At 60.1% G+C, this 21590-nt stretch overlaps 1 protein-coding gene across 7 annotated transcripts; it reads right to left on the bottom strand.

Moving 5' to 3' along the window:
- Positions 1 to 21419, bottom strand: Nadk (NAD kinase). 7 transcript variants are annotated; one of them, XM_046424595.1, is made up of 13 exons: positions 13143 to 13287; positions 13009 to 13050; positions 10941 to 11157; positions 8818 to 8901; positions 5532 to 5661; positions 4525 to 4633; positions 4336 to 4421; positions 3175 to 3277; positions 2771 to 2925; positions 2504 to 2603; positions 2274 to 2431; positions 1687 to 1769; positions 1 to 1352 (listed from the first exon to the last, which is right to left on the bottom strand). In XM_046424595.1, exons 1-13 carry the CDS (start codon positions 13270 to 13272, stop codon positions 1196 to 1198), a joined length of 1554 nt encoding a protein of 517 aa, XP_046280551.1. In that variant the 5' UTR covers positions 13273 to 13287; the 3' UTR covers positions 1 to 1195. The 7 variants fall into 7 exon arrangements, with proteins under 7 accessions (XP_046280551.1, XP_046280552.1, XP_046280555.1 ...); XM_046424596.1 differs by lacking the exons at positions 13009 to 13050; positions 13143 to 13287 and adding an exon at positions 21224 to 21419; XM_046424599.2 differs by lacking the exons at positions 13009 to 13050; positions 13143 to 13287 and adding an exon at positions 20168 to 20297.
- Between the last annotated feature and the right edge of the window lie 171 nt (positions 21420 to 21590).

Here is a 21590-nt window from a genome sequence, read left to right as displayed (position 1 = left end):
TGTTTTAAACAAGTCTGTTTATTGAAAGGATTTGAAAATAGCAGTAAGGCCTTCAGCAAGGAACACGTGGCAAGACACCAACAACAGGAGACGACGTGACTTCGCTTCCCAACTCCCCAGTGCGCTCGCTGGCCACAGGTGGCTTCAGACCAGCCCACCTGGGGGGCGAGCTCCACAAGTGGGCTGCCTCCCTGGGGCCCCCAGCCCCACCCTGGCTTGTGTCCCCCGCCCAGGCCATACCAGGTTCCCGGGGTGGAGGAGTAGAGGTAAGGGACACACGGAAGAGGTGCTTGTGCTCGAGCAGGCCCGGAGGCCCTTCTACCCAACGTGAGGCCTGCGAGGCCGCCTGCGGCAGGATGGGCACCTTCCCTTGGAAGGCACCGCCTCCCGCTCTGGCCAGTCAACAGGTGAAGGGGAGCTGGCGCCTCCAGACACGAGCCCCCCCGACACCTTGGCACGGCCCAGGGCCCCGGGGCTGCCGCTCCTGCTCTGCTTCAAACAGGCCTCGCGGTCCCCGCATTAGGAAATCATCTCAGAACCCTCACAGTGGCCTCAGAACCAGGGGGCCCCACCCTGAGAAGCAGCGACTCCTCTCCTGGACCCTGGACCATTAGCGCGGGGCTGGACACAATGTAAACACTGGACTACAGGACGGTCCCCCTCTAAATCTACACAAAAGTGTGTACAAGAAAATATGTACATAAGCACTTGAGAAAGTTCAGAAGAGTCTCTAGGGTTAAAACACCTTCCGGGAGCTGCCGCACCGCCCTGCAGCAGGAGGTTCAGAGCAGACCCTGGGGGGCGTGTGGCTACCCCAGAAGACAGGACAGCAGAGCCGCTGGTGCCCCTGAGCCCCAGAAGCACAGGGCGGAGGGGAGAAGCATCGCACCTGAAGGAGACTCTGGGCTGAGGCATTTATTTCAACACGGAAGGACAGATCAATCCTCTCCGACCCTCTGAATTTCAAGACTGATTTGTGGAAAGTTCCCGACCTGGAATCGCAAGAGCCTTGCTGGGGGCTGCAGGGCGCCCAGCACGGCTCTCACTGTACTTTAGAAATGAAAAAGAGTCAGATTAGAAAAGGTAAAAAGCTGATCTGGTCGGCAAAAGGCAGACCGGGCTCCCCTGCTGCAGGCGGCAGGTGGGACGCGGTGGGATGTGGTAGGACAGCGAGGCCGGGCGCTGCCCGGTGCTGCTAGCTGTCCTCCCCGTCCTCTTCATCCTCTGCGAAGTGGGCTTGCTTCTTCCTCACGTTCCAGTGCAGACACTGGGCCAGGCTCTCGAACCAGTCGCTCACCGGGTCTCGCACACAGATGGAGGGCAGCGGGTAGCGGGAGGTGGTGATGGTGATGCTGCCCGGGGTAGGCGCACGGTGAGCCCCGCCCACTCCAGCAGCACTGGGCCTAGCACCCAAGAGAGAGGCTGCGCAGACCCTCACCAGCCTCCTGGCCCGTCCCAGTCCTGGCTGACGGGCCTCCCCATGCTGGACAGCCCACCCAGGAGGTGGCCTGAGGGGCGAGATGCCCTGGAGGACCCAGCGGCTGCCTGAGATGGTGCAGCTGTGGACCTGTCACCCTGGCTGTGCGGAGGGACGCCCAGGCTTGCTGAAGGCCCTCTGCTGCACCATGTGGCCACCCTGCCACAGGCCCCGGGGCCCCGGTCAGTCAGGCCCCAGCCCACACACACCTGTCTCCGTGGCGGATCTCCTGCCGCTTCCGTCCATCCAAGGATACCCATGCAGTGTTCCTAGCTTCTGGTGACAGCATGATCTGAAGAGATTGAGAAGGGACAAGAAGAGTAGGCCTGGCTGTGAGCTCCCAGTGCCTCCTGCAGACACAGCCTCTCTGCCACAAGGCACCTCATGGATGTCTGGGGCTGGGGACCAGGAGGCCAAAGCCAGGCAGGGACCTGTGGTAGGGACTCCTAGAAGGGTCTTTCCTCACCTGGAGCCACTTTGGCCACCCCCACTCAACAGGGCCCTTCCCAATGCAGCTGGGTGCCCCGAGGGAGGCTGGCCCACTTTCCCTGCTGCCAGGGACAGAGACAGGGACAGGTGTGGGCCCTCTCCCCTGAGGCCCAGGTCTCTCAGGCCCATGTGAGCCCCAGCAAGGTGGGACTGGCCTCCCAAGAGGCACCAGCCAGCCTGGATTCTGAGGCCATGGCCTCATGGTCGGCCTCATGGTCAGCTCCATGGTCAGCACCGTGGGGGGGGGGGGGGGGCAAGGCTATAGAGGCAGCTGGTATACCAGGGGCAGAGGGGTGCTTGCCCTGACCTTCAGCTCAACTCCTGCAGGGACCACGATGGGCCGGAAGGACAGTGAGTGTGGGCAGATGGGTGTGAGCATGATAGCCGGCACGTTGGGGTGGATCATGGAGGCTCCCGCTGCCGCTGCGTACGCTGTGCTGCCGGTCGGGGTGGACACGATGACTCCTGCAGGAACAGGGTGCGGGTTTGCTGTCCAGCCTCACAGCCCCTCAGGACGCAGGGGGCGCGCAGCCTTACCATCGCCCTGCACTGTGGTGATGAGGTGTCCGTCCAGGTAGACATCCACGTTGGACAGGTATGAGGAGGGGCCTCTGTCAATTACGACTTCGTTCAAGACCTGGAGGGGACAGCGGGGCCACTGCACTCAAGGAGGATGCCAGGGCCTGGGTTGCGGCGCACCACCGGTGCCTGAACCCTGAAGTCCAGCCTCAATCATCCCCGACCACTCCCCCGGAATATAGGACAGGAAGGGACAAGGCCAGATCAGCAGGGGCATCCACAGACCTGATACTGCATGGCCTGCTTCCCAAGCTCGGTGTCCAGGCCTGGGGCTGGCAGGCCATTTTCACTGAGTCCATTGTGGACGGTCATCTTCTTGCCTCTGAGCTCCTTCACCACCCTGACCTTCAGCCGGCTCCGAAGAACAATAGCTGCATTCCCTGGGGGCAGTGGGGTCAGCAGGGCCCTGCCCAGGGAGTAGGGGTCCACCCGAGGGCGCAGAGACCCTCCCTTTCTGCCCCTCAGAGCCTTGGCGGAGCCAGACCCCTCTGCAGAGCACCCCCAGCACTCCAGCCCGTGAGGTCCCTGAGGCTGCCCGGGGTCAGGGACTTTCAGTGGTGCTCCGCAGGGTTGCGAAAAGGGCAAAAAGGAAAAGCGGGCGTCCCCATCCCCAGGCCACCTCGCCTCACCTTCTATCACCTGAGTCACTTGGGACTGAAAGTTCTCAAAGTTGAAGGGAGTCAGAAAGCCCAGGGAGCCCAGGTGGAAGGCCATGACTGGAGGCACACTGCCCTGTGGAGAGGAAGGTGGGCGCTGAGTCCAGCCTGCACCACAGACACAGCCGCGCTGCAGCAGATGGCCGGGCCTTGGGGACTCAGCCCTGGCCCCAGGCTGCCTGCACTCCAGAGACAGCACAGTGTAGCTGTGGGGCAGGTGGAGAACTGGACCAAACTGGAAGTGGGGGTGGTCAGGAGAGGGGCCCTGGATGTGGGGGGTGCTCAGGGGAGTAAGTGGTCCTGAGACACATGGGCAGTCTTCCAGGGAGCGGTCACCGCTAGCCCTGGTGGCTGGGAATGCTGATAAGAAAAACAAGACCAAGCAGCTCTCTGGTCACAGAACAGGAAAGAACTGGGCGGTGCCGGCCACAGGGCTCTGACATGGGAGACCAGGCCCCGCAGGCTCTGGAGGGTGAGGAGACCTGGCAGCCGCCTGGGGTGGCGGCAGGGCAGCGTGGGGGTTGTTTTGACAGCCCCTACACATAATGGGGTGAGCCGAAGCCATGGTCCCCACAACAGGGCAGCCTGTGGCCCTGGAGAGGCCCACCTCTGATGTAGGATGGGACCACTCCCTTCTGTCCCAGACCTCTCTGTGCCCCTTACTCTCATCCCCAGCAAGTTTCTGGGCTCCCCACTGGCATCCAGGAGGCTGCCCTGCCCACGTCCAGGCTGCTCGCCACAGGCCTCCTCGCCTGAACTGCCAGAGGCTGCCAGAGGGCTGGGTCCTGCCTGGCATGGGGTGAGGCCCAAGGGCTCTAGTTGGCCCCTGGCCTCCTTGCACCACATCCCCCTAGCTGCCCTGATGCCCTGGCCACACCAGCTGTCCCCAAGGTTGTCCCATCTGGACCTGCAGCCGCCCTGGGCACTGTCTCCCACCAATGTCCCTTCCTGCCAGCCGGGCTAGGCAGTCCCGGGCCCCGGCCTTGCCGAGTACCAGGCAGCAGCAGCTGTGCTGCTTGCACTATTGCTAACAACGACCTGGAGAACACTGGTGTCCCCAGGGCAGGCAGGCAGAGCAGCTCGCCACCCTGGGCCAGCTCTCACCCGGGGGATCTACACCCACACCCAGCTCACCTGGAAGAGCGACGAGGCGTAAAGCAGGGTCCCGTCTCCCCCCAGGCAGATGATGAAGTCAATCTGGTTGGAAATGTCGTCATAATCTGGAAGCAGACAGAACCGAGCAGCAGCGGTCAGAGCCTCTGGGTACCCACGTGCCCAGAGCAGACAGCAAGGGAACGGCTGGGGGAGGGGGCTGCAGCACACCTTCCCGGAACGTGCAGAACTTCTTCTTCACAGGCCCAAAGTTGTCGTCGCAAGCTATGGCAGGGTCTTCCAGCACCTTCTTTTCCACGTACACGATCATGTTGTTCTCCTAGAGGTGGGACGTGAGGCGGAGCACGCGCCTTAGCCCACCGTGTGCTCAGCCCGGACCATGCTGCTCCTTCAGCACTCTTGCAGGTCCAGCAGGCTGGGACCAGGTGGGAAGGGTGGCGAGCCACTTCCTGCCTGCATGCTTCTCCCTCGCGCAAGGCCTCAGCGCCTTCTGCTCCAGTGGCTCTGGAACCAGGCACCCTGTGCCCTGTCCCCAGGACTCGAGGATAGAGGCTCACCCCCACTCAGGCACCAGGAGGAAACTGAGCTCCGCGGTGCTACTCATAGGAGGGGCCTCTGGAGGGGATCTGGGTCAGCAGCCAGCAGGGCAGAGCCTCTGGCTGAATCATGGTGGCTCTGAGGGACAGAGACCACATGTGTGTGTGCTGCCTCTTGCCACATGGTGCCCTGTGTCACCTTGGGACTTGGCCAGCAAGACAGCCATCGCCAGATGTGGCCCTTGACAGTGCATCTCCAGAACCGTGAACCAAAATAAGGCTCTTTGGTTAAAACTGACCTGGGGCCCCCCAGCTCCGAAGCCTGACCTCCCACATTGCAGCAGCACTGGGGAGGCAGGACAGAGGAGCACTGGAGTGGTGGGGCGAGGAGGGTGCCACCCTCTGGGCAGTGGCTCTCCTGCCTCTCTGTGCGCCCTCCTGCCTTCCCTCTGCCATCTGAGGGTGAACAGGCACAACCCTCTAGCTTGGACTCCCTGGCCTCAGACCCTTCTCCACAGAGCTCCCTGTCTGTGGCGTTCTGTGGAACAGACGCCTCAGGACCCGTGCAGAGGCTGTGGGCCCCCAGCTCCAGGGTCCCCTACTCGCGCCTGCTGCCTACAGCTGGGATGGGGTTCCACCGCCTGCCAGTGTGCATAGGAGGCCTCCTCGGTCTCGACTTGCCTCCATGAGGTACACGCACAGCTCTTTGAAGGGCTGCAGCAGGCTGGCGTCCCGGATCTTCTTGATGACAAGCACACTCTTTGGAGACTTGTTCCATGTCAACCTCTGGCTCGCAGGGTCCTGAATGTGCCTGGCGGGAGGAGAGTAAGTTAGCAGGCACTGGCCCTGGAGGAGGAGTCCCTGAGAGGGGCTGCGCCTCTTGGACACACTGCACAGTGGTTGTGGGAGCCTGGCACAGATGCCAGCACCAGGGCACAGCAGAGCTACTCTCTCGGTTGCCGTAGACCCAAAGACCCTGCCTTGCCCTGCCTGCTACCTGCAGGGCTCAGCCAGGTCCCTTCAGGCACCCACCACTCACCTTTGCAGACCTGTGCACAGAACCCATGAAGAAAAGAGGCCAGGAAACCAGGAAAGCCCTCGGCCCCACCCAGTCGGCTGGGATCCTACCCATTCCTGGGCCTGGCCCCAAGGACACAGCGGTGCTTCCTGCACAGCCAAGGGGAGTGTCTGTGCTGCTCTGGGACACCCCAGGTGAGTGGGCTGGCCCTTGTAGTCACAGTAAAGGCTGCTTGCCCAGTGCCCATGGCCCTCTACCCTGCTGCCTGCAGCGCACCAGCTCGACCCCTCACACAGCATGCTGAGGGGCAGGTGGGGTCCTCCAGAGGCAGGGCCACCCAGCAGGCCCTTCTATAACTCAGCAGTCCCAGGAACCGCCCAGGTCTACAGTGCCTGGGGCACATGTGGACTGTATGTGCCACAGAGCCAGCTGCAGATGGTAGGCATGACAGGCAGCTGGCGCTTTCCCTGGCGCCATACTGCCTGCCTCAGCCCCTTTGCAGCAGGTCCCTGTGGGGACCTGCCTGGTGCCTCATGGGGCAGCGAGAGCCCACCACAGAGCCTCAAGGCAGGCTGCACAGCACCAACCACAGCAGCAGTGCCTTGTCCTGTTACTGCTGGGAGACGACGGGCTGCTCATGGCACCCTCTTAGCCTCACCATCTGCCCGCACCTCTCTTGCAGCTACGAGGTGACCTCCACCCTCCAGGGGGCAGCCTGCACATCCACAGCATCTTGGTTCCGCCTGCTGCGGGCGGGTGTGCAGCAGCAGCCCCTCACCGCCAGCTCCACATGCCCTCGCCCCACGGCCAGCTCTGCACGCTCATGACGAGAATCAAGACAGTGGGTGGCTTTCTTGCTGTTCTCGCTCCTCCATCCACGTAAGAGGCCCACTCTACCTGTTCCTAGCGGAGTGCCATGGCCGCCAGCCTGCCCAGCTCGGCCTCGGCTGCAGCCTGTGCAACTGGCCAGGCCTGCTCGTGGGCCACGGGCGGGTGAGAGGCTGTCGGGTGAGAGGCTCCAGGAGGGAGTGTGGGATGCTCACAGCCCTCTGCCCTGTCAGGTGGCGAGAGCCCTGCTCCGCACGTGGCCGCCCAGCAGGCCTGCTTCTACTGTTGCTGCTCTGGGCAGCCCCATCAAGACTCTTCCAGCCCTGAGGCCTCGCTGGGCCCAGCCCGTGTCGTGCGTGACCAGCAGTGCCATCACACGTGGCCTGGGCACCAAGCCCTCCGCGTGACCATGAACCAGTCTCTCAACTTCCTGCTGGGTCATCTGCACAGCGGGCTGCCGACCCTCCCAGGCCCACAGGTGCAGGTGTGGTGTGCAGCCCCAGCCCTGCCTGCTTCGAGTCCACACAGGGCAGGGTGCAATCCCAACCACTGGGCAGAGGGGCTGGGGAGCAAACGTGGGCTCAGAACCATCTTCCCAGTCCACACTGTACAAGAACAGCTCCTGGAAAGCACTGTGGGGTGATGCCAGGGCCCCGGGGACCTGCAGTTCCCTCATGGACAGGAAGGTGACAGCACCGTCACAGGGATCCGCACTGCCAGGCCACTCCAGTCTGTAAAGCAGTTCCTCAAACAAGCTGAAGGTGACAGGTCCATACTTCTGCTGTCCCCACGGTGGAGTTCCAGGAGGTGGGCCAGGTGTCTCACCCAGGTGGCACTGCAGCACCGAGCCGGCAGGCACAGTGCAGCCCCGGGGACACCAGAGCTGCCCAGCCAGCCCCTCACCCAGTGCCGTAAAGGTGCAATCAGCTGGCAACTTCCCATCTTCCGCTCTCGAGTCTACCTGCAACCTCCAGGCACAGCACCACCCTCGACACAGCCACTGGCCCCATGGCAGACCCACACAGCACTGCATGTGACCTAGCCCTGGCGGGATGGAGACCCGAGCGGGGTGCTCCCCAACTCCAGGAGCACAGAGGGCCAAGACGTCCTTGGTGCAGGGCGAAGGTGGGAAGATCAGAGCTCTGACCCTTTGAGGTCGAAACACTAATGTCAGATCACTTTGGTTTTTCCCTCCCACAAGCCCTACCCGCAGCCAGACCACCACGCAGAGCACAAACACTGGCTTGGTCAACACCACGCAGAGCTGGACTGCAGCGCTGTCACCAGCGGGGTGGGGGACGCTGACTGGCACACTTCCAAGCATGCCTCCTCCAGGGCACGTGGGCCAGCAGCAGAGCCGGCACAGGGAGGAGGGGACCCTGGGCTGGGTGTGGTCCTGTGACAGAGCATATGCCTGGCATGCTGAGCCCCTAGATTTGGACCCAAGCACCAGGAAAGAAAAGGACAAGGCATCCTTCAAACAGCTAAGTCTGACGGAGAGAAGCCAGCTAACACCTTTGCCTTCTATACATATATATACATGATTTAGTTATTGATAGACCTTTATTTTATTTACTTATTTTTATGTGGTGCTGAGAGTCGAACCCAGTGCCTCACACATGCTAGGCAAGAGCTCTACCGCAGAGCCACACCTCCAGCCCCACACCTTTGTATTCTTGAAACGACTGAAGGAAAAGCCAGCATGTTGACACGGGGGCAGCCCATGCCCAGAACTCTCTCTGCTGGAATCAGAAGCGACTTGAGCTTCTCACTGCAACACCACTCAACCTGACTTCCAAGCTTAAGGCCAGCCTCAGCAACTCAGCAAGGTCCTAAGCAACTTAGCAAGACTGTCTCAAGACAGAAAATAAAAAGGGCTGGTGGTGCAGCTCAGTGGGGCACCCGAGGTTCAACCAACGCCAGCGCGGGCCCAGAGTCCACAGGCTAGGCAGTGCCCAGCTCATCCCCTCCACTTTGCAAAGCCACTAGAGTAGATTGCCACTCAGGGGCTGGGAACTCAGCAGGGCTGGGAGGTACCCGCTCAGCTTCTGAATCGACCAGGAGGATGCGCTTCTCCCCGTAGCACCCCAGGACACACCCCGCCCTGGCCCACACACTTACATGATGGTCTGGGGGTTCTGTAGCACACAGGCCTTTGGTCCAAATGTGGTCACTGGGCAGGGCCCATGGAGAGAGCGTGTCCTCCTGCAGGGGCACAGAGGGCTGCCGTCAGAGCAGTGCGCAGCTGGCGACACGCAGTCACGTCAGACTCCGAGGACACGCACGGCGTGAGCCTGAGCAGCCACCGCAGCCTCCAGGGTCAGCCCAGAGGTCGTGCCCTGGCCCAGGCACCAGGCTGAGCTCACAACCAGACACATCCTGAGAACAAGTGAGTGCCACCTGGGGGACCTGGGCCAGACTGGAACTCCAAGGCACCCTCGTCGCCAAAAAGAGTGAGCTCAGCAGCCCAACTTCCGTGGTCCCTGAAAAGGGACTCGGCCAGCTGAACCCTGACAAAGGGCCTGCTCCAGGCCATCACCTGGGGGGCCGCATCTGGGCTCCCCACCTGCCCAGCAATAGTGGGCAGCACCATGACTGCCCTCCTCAGGAGGCTCCCTCCCTGGCCTCCAGGCCTCATAATCCCCTCACGCACCAGAGTGACTGTCACCGAGCCAGGCAACCCGGACCTGCAGGGTTGCTCACCTTCCACTGCCCATCTCGTGACTCCACAAAACTGCCTAGTCCTGATGCAGATAAAAGACCTGCCCCGCCCTGGGCGATGGCGGCCTACGGGCCATGGAGTCTGGCCAGGCCTATGCTGACACGGAGAGGGGTCACCTGGGTGCCAGGGCCTTTCTGGACTAGGCACTAGGTTTGTCTACAAAAGTCTAAAAATCATGCAGATTATCACACAGAACTCCCGCTGGGAAGGTCAAAGGTTGTTGGAAAGACGGTCCAGTGCCTGCAGAGACTACAGGTGGCCAGGTGGACGTCCACTTTCCCTCTCTGCTCCTCAGAACAGCTGTGTGCCACGCTGCCTCACCCTGGGGACCCCCAAAAGGCTGCCCAGACCCTCACCACTCTCATGGTTCAAAGTCCCGTGGACACAAAAGGTGTGCTGTGCTAAGTCCAGGGGAACAGGGGGCAGCCAGCCGTCATCCCAGCCAAAAGGGAGAGGAGGCAGGAGGAGGCAGGTGGGCTGCTCGGTGAGACCCTGTCTCAAAATAAAAACTCGGCAGAGCTGGGTGCAGCCCCGGGTGGAGGCCCGACTGCCCTGTTGCTGCACACAGATGCGTGTGCACCCACGGCCCACTGGACCCACCCCGGCTGTGCCCTCCCCACCCCACCACCAGAGGCTCGGAAGGCCCCTCAGCTCCCTGAACAGACGTGGGCTTTTTATTTCATAGGGTGCTTTGCCCTACCAGAGCTGGACTGAGACTCCCTCCTCGAGTCGATGGTGCGAGGTACGCAGCTTTGTCAATGTCCCCAGTGCCCAAGCAAGCAGCCTGCTCTGTACCCCACTCTCAAGACGCTGGCTTTGTTTAAGCACCTTAACACCAACATACAAAAACCTCTCGTGTTAGTATGACCTCTCCACAGGTGACTCCATCACTCAAGGTCACCCACAGGCTGCAGCACCCAGGGTCCCCCGCCCTGTGGCCTGCGACCCTGGAGAATGCATGCAAAGAGTTGCGCCTCACCCACACCCCAATCCCACACAGCACGGACACTGCTGTAGACCACACTGGTTCCTGGCGGGCTTCTCTATGAAAAGCACCAGAATCACTGTCCCCAGGATTGAGAGCCACACCCCAGGCGCCACTGGAACCCTGTGCTCATCAGGCCGCCTTCCCAAGGCCCTGAGTGCTGCTGTACGGGTGACATTGTACCAGGGCAGGCCACCGCAAAGGGCCCCATGGCCCTGCACCTGAGACCCATGTCCCCGGTGTGAGGGGCTGGCCCAGCACAGGAGGCTGGTACCTCAGCCCTGCCCGCCTTCTTTCCCTACACTGAGCAGGCTCCTCCGAGCCGGCACCCCTCAGCATGGGCTCCCAGGTGGCCGTGTGCTGGCGTGGAAAGAAGACAGACACGGCTCAGCTGCAGCGTGGCACTGGACATACCCTGCTCTGCTCTCGGAGGCAGCTCCCCTGGGCAACGCCTAGCCCAACCTGTGGCGAGTGTGGACACTGCTCAGAAGGACTGTGTAGTGCAGCAGCCGCACGGCAGCACCTTCCTGGTCCTACCTGGACTCCTTGGTGCTGCCCAGGGCAGGTGAGGCCGACAGGCTCCGAGACTTGGCACGACCCCGGACAGGGCGGCTGTAGCTCCAGGCCTCGTGCCCATGACATGCTGAGCAGCAGTACGAGGCCGCGTCTGGGCTCAGCTCCTTGCTCACATTCGTCTTCTCCTGTTCCATTTCCAAAGCTGATACACGAGAACTTCTGCCAGAAAAGCAGACGCCTTGATCCAATGAAATAAAGAGAGTCAGTCGGTGTGAGGTTGCCCTGGTGTGTGTGTGTGTGTATCTCTCACACGCGCCCCTCCCTCTGCCCCTCCTCTGCCATGTGGGGTGGAGCAGGGCCTGGCGGCGGCGCGCCCACTGTTCTGCCCACACGCTCCTTCCAAGGGAATGAGCGCCAGAAGCCGCTGTACCCAAGTGCTTTGAAAACGGGCTGCTTCCACCCCAAAGATGTTCAAGAACTCAGGGTCCCACCTGAGGCTTGTGAGTGAACCTAGAGAGCTAAAGCAGAAAAAAATAACCAGTGGGGGCCACAACAGAGCAATGGTGGCTGCATCACAGGGCAGGCCAGGGGCTCAGGGGTGGATGCTGTGCCCTGGGGCAGAGCCCCATGGCCAAGCGGGAATGCCTGAAATGAAAGGCCACGCTACGGACGGCACAGCATGCCAAGTGGAGAGGAGAAGGCCTCGCCTCGCCTATGACCTCCTAGCCCAGGAAGGCTGTAAGGGCTCCGGCGAGGTCCATGGCAGGCCTACCAAGAGGATGAGCCCGACCAGCATCAGAGCCACAGAGGAAACCCCGGCTCCAGGCAGCAGCGAGGGCAGAGCTCTGCACCTCTGACCACAGCAGCAGGCTCAGGAGAGCAGAGGCCAGGAACTAAGGACAGCAACCTTACCAATCACAATTTCTGGAACTTTCTCCCAACCAGCTCAGGGGTCAAGGCCAAGACAGAACTCACAGGTGTACCATCAGTGGATGAGTGGCAGCAGACACAGCCCCAAGCACCGGCCCCTTAAAGCTGTGCGAGAGCTGCGGAGTGGGAAGTGGCCAGCCACCTGATCTCAGCCAACATGGAGTGAAGCCAGCCAGGAAGGGCCAGTGGCAGGAACTGGCACACAGAACACAGAAGCCTGTCGTCCCACCACTCGGGCAGGAGGGTGCAAGGTCCAGGCAGCCTGGTCAACTCAGCCAGACCCTGCCTCAAAGCAAAAGACGGAAGGGCAGGAGCTGCAGCTCAGCGGTTCACACCCAAGTCCCATCTCGAGGAAAGATGACAAGGAGAAGAGGGTCTGGAGAGGAACTGAAGGGTGATAAGCACAATCTCCACGGAGGGTCCATCAGGACGCATGCTTCTCCTCAAAGCCACCAGGGGGTCATGAGAGAAGCCAACGGCGGCCTTGGCGACAGCCCCTGTCCTCTGGAGGCCAGCCTGCCTGGGCAGGACAGCTCAGCGCTTGGCAGACACCCTGAGGCTCGGCACAGGGCAGAGGGGAGAGCAGCCAACAGGGTCCTACAGCTGGCCTCCAGCGGGCAGGAAGCCCTAGACCGCTGGATGGAGGCTGGGCAGAGTAGCCCGGGGTTTGTTCTCCTTACAGAAGAAAATTCAGCCAGCCAGGACGCAGCAGCAGAGGTGCCAGGCAGGCCGAGGCCACTGGACTGGACTGGCCTTGCCGGGCCAAGCAGGGCTGTATTTGGGGACGGGGGGGGGGGCCTCAGCAGGTGATCAAGGGAAACACCCCATGGGTGGCCTGACCAGGCAGTGTGCCTGCTGGAGGCCTGAGGCCCCGCCCTCCACCCTCCACCTGAGGTAAGGCCACGTAGGGCCAGGAATGTCAGCCACTGGCGCCAATGCTGGGCGTCAGTCACTGCAGAGCCCAGAACACGCCTCTGTGCTGCTCTGTCTCAGCAGTCCGCGACGCCAAGACACCTGGGGCGTTGGCAAGGGGCAGCATCAAGGTTAGAGGTGGGGCAGTCTCTGAGTCCTCGCAGCTGGGCTCTCCTCTGGGTACATTTTACAATTGCCTGAGGTCCTTCAAAAAAAAAGAAAAAAAATGCCAACTCTTATGTCTCACCTTCTCCAAGGGACCAGGGTGAGCGCACGGCAGGGGCCTCACCTGTTAACAGACAAGGCTAACATGTACCTAGAGCGGAGAGCACTGCCCTCGTGGTCAATATCCCCCTGAAGTTTACTGAAAATCAGACCTACAAAAACTTGTCGACAGAACCAATGGTGCACTGGAGGCCAGAGCCAGCACAGAACGGCAGGAAGAGGGGCGCAGAGGCGGTAAGCAGGCACGCACCAGACACGGACTTCTCTCTGGAAAGCCACAGAGCATGTACAAGCATCCACAAGACGGCCACACCGAGCAGGTGAGTCTGCTTGCAGGTCTGCAGGAGGCAAACCAACAGGCAGACCAGGAGAGCACCCCATGGACGCAGGAAGAGAGCACCTGGGGTTGAGACACCACCGACCACACAGCAGGCAAACACGAGGCCCCACAGGAGCAGTGGAGGCCCTGGGCACAGCTGGCAGAAACAAAGGGATGGCCAGCGCACCCCATGCCTGCGGCAGAGCCCACACAACAACCACCTACAGACTCCCCCCATCCCGAACCCAAGCAGGGCTGTACACGCTGTGACAGTCAGAGCCTGCTGTTCAAGCGGGAAGGTGAAAGGTCCAGAGTACCTTAAAAACAACTCAGAACAAGACCAAGGTGGAAGTCCAGTGCCATCTGGCGTGTCACGCCTTGCTGTGCAGCTGCGGACGCCAGACACAGCAGGGCTGGCACCAGAGATCTCAGGCAAAGAAAAAGCGGCGAGCCCAGAAATGTACCCCATAACCGCAGCGCATTCTGGGCGGCTGTGCTGGGCCTGAAGCCAGAGACTGGCGCACGCAGAAGCTGGGTCCAATCCCTAGTATCACCAAAGGGAAAAAAAAGCCAAAAAATATACAAGTCCCAGACAAAGAGTTTGCTAAGCACATTGTGATGAAGGACTTGTTACGTAAGGAACTTCCACGAGGGGCTGGGGATGTGGCTCAGGTGGTAACACGCTCGCCTGGCATGCGCGGGGCGCTGGGTTCCATCCTCAGCACCACATACAAATAACATAAAGATGTTGTGTCCACCGAAAACTGAATATTTAAAAATTCTCTCTCTCTTAAAAAAAAAGAACTTCCACAATTCATTAAACAAACCCCCCAAGAAACACGAGCAAAAGATGTGAAGAGACACTTCCCCTGGGAAGGTCAGGCAGGGCAGCAGAAGGCCGGCGGCAGGACGGGGCAGGACGGGGCAGGACCGGGGCGCACTGCCTTTCCTGCTACTGGTGGCGTGCAACGGCACACAGCCAGTTTGGAAGACAGACTGGCATATGCTAAGCTGTATGTGCTGTTCCCAAACTGGAAACAACCCTCATTCGACTTCTGCTCAAACGCCAGCTCCCAGGGAGCACACCTGCCTCACCACCATCCTTCCCTCTCCTCGGAGCTGACCAAACACACCACCTGCCCTGGCACTCCTCTTCCTGGGGGACTCCCTGAGCTTGGCCTCAAACTCAGCAGCCCAGCCTGGGGCAGCACCAGGAATCCTACGTGAACACAACTAGGGAGTTCGGAGAGGCACTTTCCAGCCAAACTGTTACTGCTCTCCAGGCGGGAGGGAGACAAGAGCTCCGACTGCACGGCCGGCACCGGGCACTGACCTGAGGCCCAGACCAGATGGAGCGCAGAGGGAAGGCGCCAACCTGAGGGGCCGGTTAAGAGAGCAGGCGGGAAGGCTCTGGACGGAGGCTGAGGGGCGAGGATGGGGAGCACGGCTGAGGGAGCTGAGCAAAGCCCACAATGCTCCCACAGCAGCAGAACAAGTCAGCAAAAGGCACGGGATGGCAGTTCTGCTCAGTGTCTGAGACATGAGGCGTCATGGCTGGCAGACGTGGTGCCCCCAAAGCTCCCGTGTGCCGAGGCAGGGACACTCACTGTGAAATGACAAGATTGAGACAGCCTGATCCGCCCAGTGGATTACCTGGGTGGTGGCCACAGGCAGGTGGGTGTGGCTGGAGGCGGCAGGTCACAGGGACGTGGCTGTGGGGCGCACATTTTGCTCCTGGCCAGCCTGGCTGAGCTGCTTTCCTCCTCACACCCTCACACCTTGATGCTTTGCCTCATCCGGGCCCAGAGTATGGGGTCGGCCACCTACCTCCTGAGCACCCGGGGCTCTTCAGACCCTCAGAGTGCTCCCACTTCAGGCAGCACCAACGAATAGGTGCCACTCCACTGGCATGAGTGTCCCACCAGCCCTCGTGGGCACACAGCCTGGCTCTTGCACCACACCTCGTGTCCTTCTTCCTCCATGGAAGACCCAATGAGAACCCGAGGTCCAGGGTGAGCGCACTGCACCACCCAGCCAGCCCCTGCCTGTGGTCTCCGCTTGTTGGGAGGTTCCAGAATTTCCTCACTCTCAGTGTCCTTTTCTCTCTTTTGACACTGGACTTGGGTGCAGGGTGCTCTGCTGCTGAGACATGCAGCGGCCCTTTCTATTTTGAGACAGGCTGGCCTCGACTTGTGATCCTGTGGAGCTGGGGCTACAGGTACGTGTCACTGTCAACGGTCCCACAGTGTCTTTCAAGGGACCCCAAACAGTGCTCAGCAAACCATCAAGCATACACAACCAGGCAACGAAAGACAAGGGAGAAGGAACCCAGTGACCAGAGTGAGGCTGGAGGCAGGGCTTAAAGGGCAATGTCCCCAAGCAGCCAGGCTGGTGTGGCTCAGGGGCAGAGTGCACGGCAGAGCACACACACCAGTCGCAGAACCAGAAAGTTCTCAGTGCCGTCACCACCTGGTTCCTCAAAGACCATTAACAGCCTGGAAGCCACACTTGGTTTCCAAAGCTCTTCTCCATCGACAGGATGCTGCTCCCCACCCTGAGCTGAGCAAGGAAGGGGTCCATCAAGACCACCTCACAGGAGACCTGTGAAAACAGCCTAAGACCAAGGGTCTCACAACATGACTCTTGGGGGAGGGACTGTCACGCAGGAGCAGTGCTGGCCCTGGGCACAAGCCGGGTCAGAGCAGTGGGAGTAGGGAGCCAGTCGACAGGTGAAGTCCAAGGGCTCCAATGGAGCAGGAACCGCAGCCAGGACGCACGACCTCCTGATGGAGGCAGGGCTGCGTGAGGGACTCGCTGGCTCTCAAAGCCTGGAGACAGGGCTGCCCCCGGCCAGAAGCTTCCAGGCCCATCCTGACTCTGGTGGGAACTGGACAACAGGACCCAGCACAGAAGGGACACCCAACAGAGGGGCACAGGGCTAGAGCCAGCCAAAGGTCCTGGGGGAAATGGCCACACAGAGTCAAAACTGTGCCTCTGGTGCACTTCCTTCTAAACCAAGAAAGTGCCACAACCACCTCGTCTCCAGCAGTGTGGGGTTTACGGAGGGCGATTTCAGGCCATAAATCCCAAGCTCTGGCCAAACCAAACTCTGGACCACAGCTGGGGAGCATACCACACAGGAGGCCCACCCACAGAAACGCCCCCATGTGGCGGCACAGCTGAATCACCTGGGGTGCCCCGGGTCACCAGCAGCACGGCACACTGCTGTCCAGCTCTGAACCTGCACCCCGAGTCTGGCTGTGCCCCAGGAAGGGTATGGAGAATTCCATCACTCCAGGAGAAGGAGAAGCAAGCACGCAGCAGCCTGTGCCTCTGACTGACAGGCCTCCAGCCAGTCCCCTCCCCGTTCAGACGGATCACAGAGCTCAGGGAGACATCCACTGGTTTATTACACAGGATAGCACCAAGGACGCAGATGAAGACACGCACAGGTGGGGCGTGGGGAAGGGGCGCAGAGCCTCCCGCCGACCCAGCACTGCCCTGCAGGACCCTCCGAGCTCTCTGGACCCTGCCCTCGGGTTTCATGGAGACTGCACTGCATGGGCATGGTGCAGCACTGTGCGTGGGCAAAAGGTTCTGATCCAATGCTAACAGACCAAGAGGAAAAACCAGCAAGGCCCGGCTGCTCATCTTATTACAGGAAGCTCTGTAATATTTACTTGCAAAGACCAGTTTGATGACCAAGCAGTCAACTAACTCATACTCATATTAAATACTAAAACTAGCTTTAAAATTTTAAGTCATCTCTACAGTGTATTTTTTGACAACTGTGAATCAAGATTCACATTTAATTCAAGTTTGTTGGCATGCTAACCTTTTTTTTTTTTTTTTTCTTTTGATGGTGCTGGGGATGGAACCCAGGGTCTTATACATGCCAGGGAGGCACTCTGCCACTGTTAACCATTTCTAAAGAACATGATTCTGACTCCATCCAAGTGTGCTCTGATTCCTCAAAGCACACAAATCTAAACGTGACTTCTGCGTTAGGAAGTTTCACTGGGAAAAAAATTGAAGCATAATAATGAAGTATTCATAAAGAATGCATACATACCGTTATACCATGTACATGTACAATATGTAACAAGGGATCCCCTATTACACATAATCACAATGCATCAATAAAATTAGGGAAAAAATTTTTAAATAAAGAACTTGGGGCTACAGTTGTGGCTCAGTGGTAAGAGTACTTGTCTGGCATGTGTGAGGACCTGGGTTCAATTCTCAGCACCGCATATAAATAAATGAATAAAATAAAGGTCCATCAACATCTAAAAAAATATGAAGAACTCGTACAGCCAGGCACTGAGACACTGTGGCACAAGCCTGTAATCTTAGCAACTCAGGAGGCTGAGGTAGGAGGATGGCAAGTTCAAGGCCAGCCTCAGTAATTTAGCAAGACCCTGTCTCAAAATAAAAAATAAAAACGGCGCTAATCATGATGACACATACCTGTAATCCCAGAGGCTTGAGTGACTGAGGCAGGAGACTGTAAGTTCAAAGCCAGCCTCAGCCACTTAGCAAGGCACTAGGCAACTTAGCAAGACCCTGTCTCAAAATAAAATTAAAAAAGGGCTGGGGATGTGGCTCAGTGGTAGAGCACTGCAAACAAAACAAAACAATTCAATACGAAATGGTGAGGAAAAACACCAAGATGCCAATAAACACGGGTTCAATAGACAGGAACAAAAGCTGCACCCATCGACTAGAGCACAAGAGTGCTGGGGGGCAGGCAAGTGTTGAGCTAGCAGATGTGAGAGAATTCGTCCAGAGACAGAGATGGGGAGAGGCTCCTCAGGAACATTAACTCCCCCAGCAACAAGGTCGGGCTGGCAGAGATGAGACATGGTGGACGTGCACCACACTGCCGATGGGAACAAAGCCAGTGGGCCCAGCCTGCACCCCGCAAGCTAAGACCACAACTGGAAGGCAGCTTTCTAGAAAGGTGGCTCTGCTGCGTCCTTGGGCACCCAGGAAAACCTGAGACCAGCACTTCCCAATGGGAAGCCAGGTGATGCCCCTACTCAGTGTGTGTGGCACCCTCTCCCTGCCTGCACCTTCTCCATTGTTACCATCTGTCCAAAGGACCAAAACTCTTTACTTTTATTAATTTACCTGTTCCCATGCAGCGGCCCGGGGCCCACAGTGATGGGTCAGGAGATGCTGCAGATGATAAGTCACCAGTACAAACAGGACATTGAGTCCTGAAGTTGCAAAGTGACACCTTCCGGTCCAGAAAGGCCAGATGCAGTGGTAACTACCACTAGGTGGAGGTGGAAAGTGGGGCTGATGGAGGAGGCCCTATGGTCACAATCATGTCCTCCTGTCACCTCAAGGTCCCTCCCAAAGGTGTGAGGCCTCTGAAAAGCTGCTTTCTGCTGCTGAACTCTCCCATCTACAGATCTGAGGTCATCAAGATTGAGGCCATCCGCATCCTTAAGCAAACCATCTGGCTGGGCACAGGAGCACATGCCTGTGATCCAGACTTGGGAGGAGATAGAGGCAGAAGGACCCCAAGTTCAAGGCCATTCTGGGCACCATAAACAAACCTCATGTAAACAACAGGACTGCCAATTGCTTTAGCAGCACAAACTCATGAAGAAGAAATACCAGAAACATGTAAAGGGGCCACTTTGCAATAATGCTCCTGTATCAGGCTGTACAAGGACACCTGTTGAGCCACAGGAAGGGCTACAAACTCAGTGAAGAAGTGACTGCTGAGGGCAGACTCCCCACACCCAGGAGAGTCTCCAGGGGCTCAGGGCTAGGGGAAAGAGGAGACCCTGGAGCAGGAAGCATGTCATCCAGGAAGGCGCTAAAATAACACCAAGGTAAGCATGCGAGCACAAGCACCAATGAAGACAGCCTGGAAAGCACCGCCCTCAAGGCCAAGCAGAATGAGTAAGTTTTCAGCTAAAATGGAGAGTGTTCCAAAACAAGAAAGGAAAAATAACTTGTAATCCAGAATCAAAGTCAAAGGAATCCCATTGCTATGGAGAAGGGAAGGGAAGGGAAGGAAGGCAGGTCCGTGGCCAAGGGAGGAGACTGCCATCAGCTGTGCCGGGGACGCCCTGTTCCACAACTGAGAGAAAAGGGGGCCGCGCGGTGGGCTGCAATCCCCGGACTCCCGCGGGCTCGGGAGGCGGAGGCGTAAGACCCACGTTTGAGGCCAGCCTAGGCAACTTAGTGAGTCCCTGTCTCAAAAAAGAAGAGGGCTGGGGTGGTAGGTGAGTGGCAAGCGCCCGCATCCACCCGCGGTACCAGGGAGCGAGCCGGACCGGGCAGCAGAAAGGACCGCACGGCCGGCGGCTGCGCTGCTGACCTGGGCCGCGCGTGGCCGCTGCCTGTGGGAACATCACCGCGGACTTTGGGAACTTTCGAGTTTTCTGGCGAGGACTGGGTACCAAGTTACACGTGACTTTGGCGAAGTCCAGACAGCACTGCCCCAGGATCCTCGGCTCACCGCCTTCCTCCAGGTCCGGGTCCCCTGCGCGGTCACAAGCTAAAGCCCCTCGGCCCCCAGCGACGCCCCGCAGGACCACGTCGGCGCCGCCGCCCATCGAGCCTCCAGGTCCAGGCTCCAGCAACCCAGGGCGCGAGGATGGCCAGCGGCCTCCCGAGGATGTCCCCGACCCCAGACCCTCCACGCCATCTCCCAGGCCCGAGCCCCGGCCGCGGCCCCGCCGGTGGCCCCTGCCAGTTCCTGCCACGAACCCGAGCCGCGCCGCGCTCGAACGCAGGGAGGAGGGCCAGCGCCTGCGGCGGCCACGGCGGGCAGGTGGGCAGGGCCGGCGCCCCGAGCCCGGACACCCGCGCGGCCTCGGCGGGGCTCCTGCGCACTCACCGTCCGCTGCCGCGCACCCGCGGGGCGTCTACATGCCGGGCCGAGCCCGCGGGCCCCGCCGCCCCGCCGCTACCTGGCCCTCGGCGTCCCCGCCGCCCGCCGCCCCATGGTCGCACGGACCGGCGCCGGCGCCGCCGAGCAGCACTGCACCTCCTCTCAGTGCGCAGGCGCGGCCGCCGCGCACGCGCACGCCGCCGCGCACGCGCACGCCGCCGACCCGGAGCTCCCGCCCTGCGCGCGGCCGAGGGGAGGGGGGGCGCGGGGGCCGACTCCTGTCCTCACTGGCCTCGGCGTCTCGGCCTCCTCCACGGCAGCCTGACCCTTACCCCCTGCCCCACCGCGCCCCTCGGGGCGGGCGAGGCCTGGCGGACCGCATGGCCAGGGCGAGCGAACCCAGTGGGCTGGCCTCGGGTAAGGGGGCCGCGAGAGAGGTGTCCAGTCCGCCGCCAGAGTCCTTGATGACTCGAGCGACACGACGTGGACCAGGCCCACTGCGGGAACCAGAACTTGCGAAGGAGCCTGTTAGCGCTGTGCTCCCCCAGGGCCGCCAGGCGCGCTGAGAGGTGGCCCTCCCCCTCGCACCTGCATTCCTGTCCCTTGGCCACCAGCAAGCTGCTGGATGCGCCTCGCACACTGGCCTCGATGTGGGGGGTCTGGAAGTCCCCGGAACAGCGCTGTGCCACAGCCCACAGCCTGGAGGCAGGGGACGAGTAAGAGGCCAAGGCCACCAGAGCTGACCTGAGCTTCAGGCAGAGCTGTGGCCCCCAGTGCAGGGGTTTGCTGAACTGTGTCATCCATTTGTACTGCCTCCCTGGCCGCAGATGTCTCAGCAATGTGCCAGGTGCTGTCCTGGGCTTCTGGGTCCTGGTGGGAAACTGACCAGAGAAGGGCACCACGGGGTGCTTTGGACCAGGCTGGCCTCCCAAGCACCAGCCTGGGTTTTCACATGGTCATTCCTTCCCCATGGTGGGGCTCCCTGACATGGCACCCCTGGCCTGGTCCCCTGTGAACTTGAATCCTCTCAGCAGCTTTATGGGTCTCCCCACTACCCCATACCTGCTACTGTCAGCCTGCTCTCTGTTGGGGGACTCCCAGGATCCGTCTTGTGTCTTCCTGGGAAGAATGACACTGCTGTACATGGACCACTGCACTGTGGAGGCCCCAAGGGTGACTGGGAAGGGGGCAAGCATGGTGGGAATTTCGGGGGGGGATTTCTTAAGCTCTGTAACTTCCTCATGGGTTATTTTGTAAACTCGGCAGCTTCCCCAAAGTGACTGCCAGCCACACCCACAGCAGGCTTGAGCTGTTTCCAGCTCAAGAAATTATTGGCATTATAGTGTTAGATCGACATTGAGTGATAGATGCCAGGCACTGGCCTAGGCTTCGAGAAACTTCTAGAGTGGGAGCAATCACCTGCAGAGGC

This window comes from Marmota monax, unplaced genomic scaffold (genome assembly GCF_021218885.2).
Source record: "Marmota monax isolate L192 unplaced genomic scaffold, Marmota_monax_Labrador192_F-V1.1 WCK01_AAM20220418_F8-fsc00080, whole genome shotgun sequence".
Taxonomy (NCBI): domain Eukaryota; kingdom Metazoa; phylum Chordata; class Mammalia; order Rodentia; family Sciuridae; genus Marmota; species Marmota monax.
Note: the sequence above shows the minus strand (reverse complement) of the source record. Positions and strands in the feature narration are given on the sequence as shown.